Raw genomic sequence first — 7,912 nt, 5'->3', positions numbered from 1 at the left:
ATTATTAAAATTTGACAGCTGAAACATGCCCTTTACAAAACAAGTGTTTGGGTGGTTATCTTGAATTCCTGAAAACTGGATTTCTCTGCAAAAGGGAGGTGTTAAGGTTCTGTGCAGCAGTTGAGGCTGTGAATTCTTGCTGCACAGCTGAGTTAGGCTAACTGCACACAGCAGAAGTGGGATCTGCTCTGCCCTGTAATGATGCAAAGTCGGCCAAGCTCTGCCCCCTCAGGGAGCAGACAGAGCTGCAGCTTCCCTCCCACCCCTCCTTTGGAGCTTTGCTTCTTTCCAGCATCCTTGGCTCTGCATCATTGTAGGATTATCTTCAACAGCTCTGAAGGAAAAGTCAAGCCTGCTGCATAGCTCTTGTTTCCATCTTGGCAGCGGCAGCTTTTTCTTTTTTTAGCTATCTAGAGGAGCCAAAGCTAAAGGTTGAAATACTTCTGCCTTTTCCACTTCTGGTGCTGCTCTTTGTAAATTTCAGAAGCTGAGTCACACCAGTCCTCAGAGTATTAATTCTCATACCTTTTTCAGTTAAAAACTAGCAAGTGCAAGTGTTTTACAACTGTCAATAAACCACAATGTAGAAAATGAAAGTGTTGGACAAGAAAAGAACAGACTCATGAAATACTTTTATTTCAGTGAAGGTCAGGATAGAAGCCAAGAAGAGTCACTACTTTTTAAGAACATCACAACTGCTCTCAGGCTACATTGCAGTCCATCCATCTTTGTACAATCTCTTCATTATTCTGTAGTTGGGAGTTTAAAGATGCCAGTGTTGCCACACTTCACGCACTTATCTCTTTAATAGGCCCTTCAAGTTGTTAAAAGCCACATGTTAATAAGTATTTTATAAAAATAAACCAAGTATCTGAAGAATGTTCCAAAGTACACCAGCCCAGCTTAGACTGGAGTGTTCTTGTCATATGCTTCATAGGCAAACTTTTCTTTATGAGCTCTGTCGTTCAACAGACCAATAAAATCGATCTCCAGCTGGAATGGACCATCTACTTTATCTCCAATGGTGAATCCAAGGGTTCTAACCTAGTTAAAAGACAGAGGGTAGAAGAGTATTTATAATATTACAATCAAATTCAGTTGTATCTCCCAATTCTCTATTTTACATGCTGATCACAGCAATCTTCTTTAAACTGGTTTTGTTTAAAATGCAGCAGCATTTTTTAAGGCTTGAACACTTCCCTACCCCATTTTCACCACAGACCCCAGTGGGAAATGACTCCACATGTGCCTTTCTACCACTGTGTAAATAAACCCTCGATTTAAAATGGCCCAAGCCTAAAGCAACACTTACTTTTATCCTTCATGCTTTTCATCACAATTGAGTTTCTAAACACATTTTCATAAAATCACAATTCTTTCATTAATAGGAGAAACAAAGATGTAATTAAGGATGGAAGGGATCATTCTAGACTGTGATACAGCATCTACTCTGTGAAAACACCCAACCAGACATTTTAGAATTTAAGTTTAAGCTGGTAGGAAACTTAATTACTGAGTTTAATAGTAAGACAAGGTTCTTAGCCACTGTTTCCCAGTTAGAATAATGTTCTTAAATATACGAACAAAACTGTGTGGCTCATGCCTGCTTTCTATTAGCCTGGGGCTTGCCCAAATGCTCCCTCAGCTCTCACACGTGAAAAAACACCTCCAGCATTACCAGCTCAGTCCAGTCACCAGTGCAGGCACCTCATAAACTCAGCTGCCCCAAAGCCCTGCTGAAAGTGCAGGTCTGAACAGTGCCCATGATTTTAAGGGCTGCTGTAAGTCTGGGAAAAAAATGTCTAGGATGTGTCAGATGAATAAATGTGGACTCAATCTAAATCTACATTGCAAATATATGTTAAATAAAAGACAGAACAAAGCAAGGTAAATGCACTGACACTCCTCTGGATCATTCTGATGCTTTCCATGCTATTCCTTCCCCAGCAGCAAGCTCTACAAGTAGCCCCTTGGCTTTTGGAGTCCAGAGAGTTTTTAAAGCTCCTTTTTTCCAAATCACATTGTTACAGATAATCTACAGGAGTCACCTAAACTCTGCTCTAAAGAATCTATTCCTTTGCAAGCCCTAGATACATTGACTGTTTCTTGCCTTTTTTATTCCTATTTAACAATTATTTTCTGCCTTTCCAGGTTCCTAGGAAAACATACAGTAGTACCATGAGGGCCATTCATTTAAGAGTTGGACTTGATGGTCTCTATGGGTCCCTTCCAACTCCAAATACTCAGTGTGTGACCAAGAGATTTTATTAAGATTTCTTAAACTACCTTCACACTGCTTCCCTGATTTTTGGGTTTCTTTAAAACATGTTTGCAAAATTACACTGCAAGTGCATAATTTTTACTGTCAAATGCTATACATAAAATAATCATCAACAAAACTTCAGTTAGATCAAGTACTGATTTGTCCCTTTAACTCCCAGTAAATATTTTTAAATAGACCATATATGTTTTCACTTACCACACATGAGAATAAGTACCTTATAACATGAAGAAGCCCTTCAACTGCAAATTCACAAACATTAGAGAATTTTTAAGTTATCTATATCAGGTCATCTTGAAGGAAATTCTGAATTTCTTATAGAGCAGTTGTGTGCTCCTTATACTGCCTTTTCAAATGAAATCTTAAATAAAGCCTACAGAAAACTTGCCTTGTCTAACCAGACAGGATGCTGGTTATCCTGCACTCTTCCCCGACTGGAGAGAAAGAATTTGGAGAATGGAATCTGACATAAACAAAACAAAACAAAATCAGACTGTAGTGTCACCAGTGCATAAAACAAACTTAGGGAAAAGAAAATAACATGGTACTAGCATTAGTTGGGTACATAAAACTGGCACAAGAGATGGGCCACATTAACCCTTTCAGGTGGCCCCTGGCAGCCAGCTCCAGGCCCACCCTGTCCTGTGCTGCCGCAGCCATCGCACAGGAGCGCTGCCCTGTCAGGTCACAGTGAGTGGCTGCAGCACAGAAGGTGGCTGCTTACAGAGAGAATATCTCCTTCCAGTAACATGGAAATTTCAACCAGAAATTACTGCAAACTCTACCATGGGGTCATACTGACAGCCCATCTGTATCCAGGCTGTGGATTTCACAGTGCAAACTTTGTACTCAGACATTGGTACCTCTAGCAAAGCATTTCAGGGTAAAAATTTCTTTGAAAGTAGTGGGAGCAAGAAAGCCGAGCTGGCTGGGGGCTGGTGAGGGTGAGAGGAAAACATCCAAGCCAGCAATGACACTCCAACTTTCATCCTCTTGGCTCCTCGTCTGCGGAACAGCAGGCCGTCCCCACATGACTGGACAATGGTATCATGGAGCACTCAACACCAATTCATAGGGATGTGCAAACCTCCCTATAGCTGTCATCAGAGAATTAGAAAAAGTCCCCAAGTTTCACCAGAAAAGAGCCACAACTCACACTTAAAAATATTATTCTGTGTCACAGAGTCAAAGGTCACAAATGACAAACCCCAACTCTTGAGTCTGACTGACTCCAGAGAAGCTGCAAGTTAAGCAAATCCTGTTGCATGGAACAAATCCTACAACAGCCCATACTCATTTGCATTACAGATAAAATGGTTACCACAGAGAATATTCCAGGCAACACCTGCCAAGTTTCAATTGCTATATCTATCCTGTTACTCCAGTAAGAGCCAACAGTAGGCATTCAGAGAAATACCTGGTGGATCAATTCTTTAACACAATTGCACAGTGTGCCCTCCCCTAGTCCAGTTTTGGGAACTCCCAAGCCAAAGGCACATGTCTATTGTATAATGAAAATGTCGAGTGGACAGCAATATGAACTGTGAATGTGGAGAGAATTCCCCTTCCTGTGCTTTGGCCAGGACCTCAAGATGGTCTCACCAGTTTGAAAGATTGCTTAGCTCACCGTTATCTCCTCCCAGTATGGGCCTCCTCTGGTAAACATGAAGTAGCTGTAGAGGTCATCCTTTTGATGAGAGAAGTAGGGGTCCGTATAAATGTTCACCATCCAAGGTCTGCCATCACCACGGACACGTAAATACAGACTGTTGAAGTTTGACCAGTCATAATACTTCTTTCTGTTAAAAGATCCCTACAAATTATTGATAAATAGAATTATTTCTCCTTAATAGAGGGACATTTTCATCATGAGGACCAGAGCATTGTTGCTTTGATCACTGCCCTTGTTATTATGTCAGATAGCATTTACTGTAACACAGTGAACACAGCTACTCTGTCATCACCCCGGCTGCTGAGCTCACTGAATTTCCGTCAGCCCTCTATCAGAGACCACAAATCACAATATTGCTGCCTGAGGACTCTCATTATAAGCCACAATCTCGTAACCATCAGAAATCAGACCTCCTTGCTAGGACTGAATTCCCTACCAGGCAATTACACAAGTGATAGATCAGCACTTATGCAGCTCACTAAGTTTCATATTCTGTGGTCAGTTCTAGATCATTCAGAAATGACAGCAGGAAATTGAAGCAGTGAAATAATTTATCTTCCTTGATAACTTCCCAACAGAAGACTAATGAAAACTGGGAACATTTAATGTTTTCCAACTTTTTTTTTTTTTCGTTAACAGTGTAAAATAATAAGATTGCAAGCATGTCTATTTCTTTCTTGAATTTTTTCCAAAGATCTGAAAAATCCTGATGTTGTCATTTGCATGATGGCATATCCAAGAGTCCTCAGAGAGCTACACTGCAGTCACCTGGAGCAATGAGGGGGAGGGGGCAGGGTTATTCTTGGCCAGACTTGCCAAGAAGTCAAAATTAGCACCAAAAATTCACATGTTTCCCCTTTATTTCACAGCACTACTATGATTACCTATCAGCTATTGTTCTACCAACTCATCTGGCAGGTAACAGAATAAGTAGATGATGAATATATAAATATAAGGCCTGTAGCTACTTCATTTTATGGTTTTAACAGTTTTGAGCCTTTCTAGTTAAATAAGGATGGATTGATACACTCCACTACTTCAGAATGAGGAGGTGAAAGTTTGAGTCACATTTGCACAAGTCAGTAGCAGCCCTGAGAGTTTAACTCAGACAGGACTCCACTTGGTCCAGTCACCTGATCTAATGCCACCATTTTAATCACTGTTCATATGCCTCTCATTTACCAATTGATTTTGCTTACTCATATTCTCTGCTCCCCAAGATTCTGGCCCAGAAATTATTTTCCCTAAGCACTTGTGCCAAGACACAAGCAAGAGAACACATTAAATATTTAAGGATTTTATCCAGTGTGTGAAAATGTTCCTTTACTTTTAAAGGTGCTTAGAAATAAGGGATGAAACAAGCAATGTTTGTAATAAGCACACCCATTTTTGGTTCTATTTTGCTCAATTCTAAGCTATCAAAGATTTGTGTCTTGCTTTTTTTCTGATGTACAGTAGGAGGCAGACCTTTAAAAAGTACATTTCAAAGCACTGCTTTCTGTTCCTGTGAGAAAATGTTTCATTCACCCTAACAAAGTCTGATTAATAGACCAAGTTAAAGCTCAGAAAATTCTTACTTATGACACATTCAATCAACTTCAAATTTAGAAAGATTTGAAGATTTAGAAGTCTATTTTAATCATACCAATTTTGGATATAAAGTTTCATTCCAGATCCTTCATTTGTAAGGATGCTGCAAACAGGTCTGTCTGTTGTACATAATCCAAGAAAAAATTTAAGTTCCCTCCAGGTCAAGCAGCACAGCAGCAATTACATGTCTGAGAGAAATGCAGTGCTCCTGAAAGGGATCAGCAGTAAAGAGCAGGCCACTTGCTGTCACTGGGACACCACAAACACCCTCAGATCCAGAATCAGAAGCTGTGCAAGCACGGAGCTGTACTCACCACCTCTGGTCTGGATCTCATAGTGCAATATCCACTGTACTTCGTCTCCCCATCACGAGGCACTTCTGTATTGAGGGTTCCATATAGCAGAGCAGCCTGGTTATTCCGACCCAATTTGATGTAAACTTTACTTTTCCCTCCGATCTCCACATCAGAGGAAATAACCCATTTATTTAAATCTTCTTGGCTCCTAAACTGCCACAACACCCTTGTTTGTTCCAACAAGTGCTGACTTAATGGATTGCCTCCAGGTCCTTTTAAGTAATCTTGGGTTTCCTTCTTCAGCAAACTTAGGTGAGTCTTCAGGTGATCAATGCTCTTCTTTAAGCTGAAATCAGCATTTTGCCAAGACAGTTTTTTCTCAGGCTGTGCCCCGGGCCTCCTGTAGCTGCTGTACAATTTTGAATTGCTGAGGAGAGGTCCAAGTGAGGAGAGCAAAACCTTGTGCCTGCAGCATGCACTGTGGAAGGAAGCAGCATCCAGCAGCATCACAGCCAGAGCCATGCTGGTAACTTGAAGAATCCACGACCAGTAAAGCAATTAATGGAGTGAAAGTCAATTCAACAACAGAACTAGCATTCAGAGCTATCTTACTGTAGTTACGTAGTTGATCTTCACCTTCAATGAAAAAGAGAAAAAGTTATAAAAAATTACATATGGGATGCTTGTGAAATTATTTAACTTTTATAATCAATGCTAGCTAGAAATCCAAGTCATTGGAAAACAGAATGAAAAAAACCATCAGGAACGACCCTTCCTCAGAGCTTGAGTTTATTTATTGACTTCCACTCTATGCTTTCCCTTCTCCCCATGGTGTAAAATCCCCATGCAAATAAGAAAACTCAAGTAAACTACTTCAAATAAAACTGAAAACAGAAAAGAAAATCAGTTTCTCTTCATCCCTTCCAACAGTAAGTTTAGGTGTTATGGATAACACCAGCAAAAACAACTCATGAAGGTTTCTAAAAGATGACACCTATATAACTAAAAAGTTTCATTCCTGCATGAAAATCACAAATTCACAACAGGCAGATGCTGCTGCCACACAGACAAAAATCACAATTTCATCTGACACAGATGACAAGACTTCTCAAATACTAAGTCCCACAATCTTCTTCCAAGTCATCCTCAACCTGCGTTAGGATTACAGACACATTTGCAAAGACTGAAAAGTTTAACACGAAAGACTACAATTTAATATGGGTTTATTTTAATAAGGCTTCAGGAAAATTCTGCTCAATGCTCTGTACAAAGGCTGTTTTCTCTTACTTGTAAAATTAAACGGGGTTTTTGTCAGTTGTTTTTTTTTTCATGCCACAGAACAAAACCAAAAACGATGTCACCTGCATTCAACTTCTGTGAGCTTTTAAGAATGGAATCAGGCACCCCACTCATGTCCTCTATATGTCACTCACCTTCCTTTACTCGCTGTAAAATTCACTACTGTTATTTTCACACTCTAATTAAGTTATGTCTAAAGCTACACTGAAGAAACCCACATTACGCTCTATCGTGCACTTCACGATCGGAGCAAGTTCTCGATCAAGAAGCCCTGTCTCCTCATTGCTTCACCCGAGCACCACAAGAGAGCGGAGAACGTGAATGCGTTCTACTTCAGCCCGGTTCCTGTCCCTCGGCACGGCTTTAGCAGCCTTGCCCGCCGGGGTAGCGTCAGCCCGGGGCGCGGCCCGGCAGCTGCGGCGCCTCGGCCCCGGATCCCGCCCGCACGCCGGAGCCCGGCGGGCAGGGGCGAGGCCAGGCCAGGGGGGCGGCGGCCGAACCCCCTAGCCTCTCCGTGATCGACAGAGCCCGGCACCCACTCCGCCTCACCTCCCGCCGCCGGGTCTGCCGCGCCCGGGCCGGCCAAGGAACGAGCACCGCGCCGCTCCGGTTGCGCCGCCACCGACGGCGGCCACCGACGTCCCGCCCACAGCGGCGGCCGAGGCGCGACCCGGGATCTCCGCGGGTCTCCGGGCGCCGGCGGAGCGGCCGCGGGGACAGCGCGCGGTTCCGCGAGGGAACAGCGGCAGCGGCGGCCCCGCCCTCGCCCCGCCC

At 42.5% G+C, this 7,912-nt stretch overlaps 1 protein-coding gene across 3 annotated transcripts; it reads right to left on the bottom strand.

Annotated features, from left to right (window-relative positions):
• Positions 1-612: 612 nt before the first annotated feature.
• On the bottom strand, positions 613-7,888 carry NDUFAF1 (NADH:ubiquinone oxidoreductase complex assembly factor 1). Of its 3 annotated transcripts, none has more exons than XM_064714008.1 (5): positions 7,688-7,888; positions 5,858-6,475; positions 3,909-4,094; positions 2,670-2,744; positions 613-1,044 (listed from the first exon to the last, which is right to left on the bottom strand). In XM_064714008.1, the coding sequence occupies exons 2-5, from the start codon at positions 6,359-6,361 to the stop codon at positions 904-906; spliced, it is 906 nt and encodes a 301-aa protein (XP_064570078.1). In that variant the 5' UTR covers positions 6,362-6,475; positions 7,688-7,888; the 3' UTR covers positions 613-903. The 3 variants fall into 3 exon arrangements, with proteins under 3 accessions (XP_064570078.1, XP_064570079.1, XP_064570080.1); XM_064714009.1 differs by lacking the exon at positions 7,688-7,888 and adding an exon at positions 7,273-7,535; XM_064714010.1 differs by lacking the exon at positions 2,670-2,744.
• Positions 7,889-7,912: the final 24 nt, after the last annotated feature.

This window comes from Zonotrichia leucophrys, chromosome 5, assembly GCF_028769735.1.
Source record: "Zonotrichia leucophrys gambelii isolate GWCS_2022_RI chromosome 5, RI_Zleu_2.0, whole genome shotgun sequence".
In the NCBI taxonomy this organism is placed as follows: Eukaryota; Metazoa; Chordata; class Aves; order Passeriformes; family Passerellidae; genus Zonotrichia; species Zonotrichia leucophrys.
Note: the sequence above shows the minus strand (reverse complement) of the source record. Positions and strands in the feature narration are given on the sequence as shown.

Excerpts from the sequence above, each read along its gene's own strand:
- NDUFAF1 (XM_064714008.1), bottom strand. The coding sequence starts at position 6,361 with ATGGCTCTGGCTGTGATGCTGCTGGATGCTGCTTCCTTCCACAGTGCA. Across the intron at positions 2,745-3,908 it reads CATACTGGGAGGAGATAACG|ATTCCATTCTCCAAATTCTT; the intron begins GTGAGCTAAGCA and ends TGTTTATGTCAG. Across the intron at positions 1,045-2,669 it reads ATCCTGTCTGGTTAGACAAG|GTTAGAACCCTTGGATTCAC; the intron begins GCAAGTTTTCTG and ends TCTTTTAACTAG.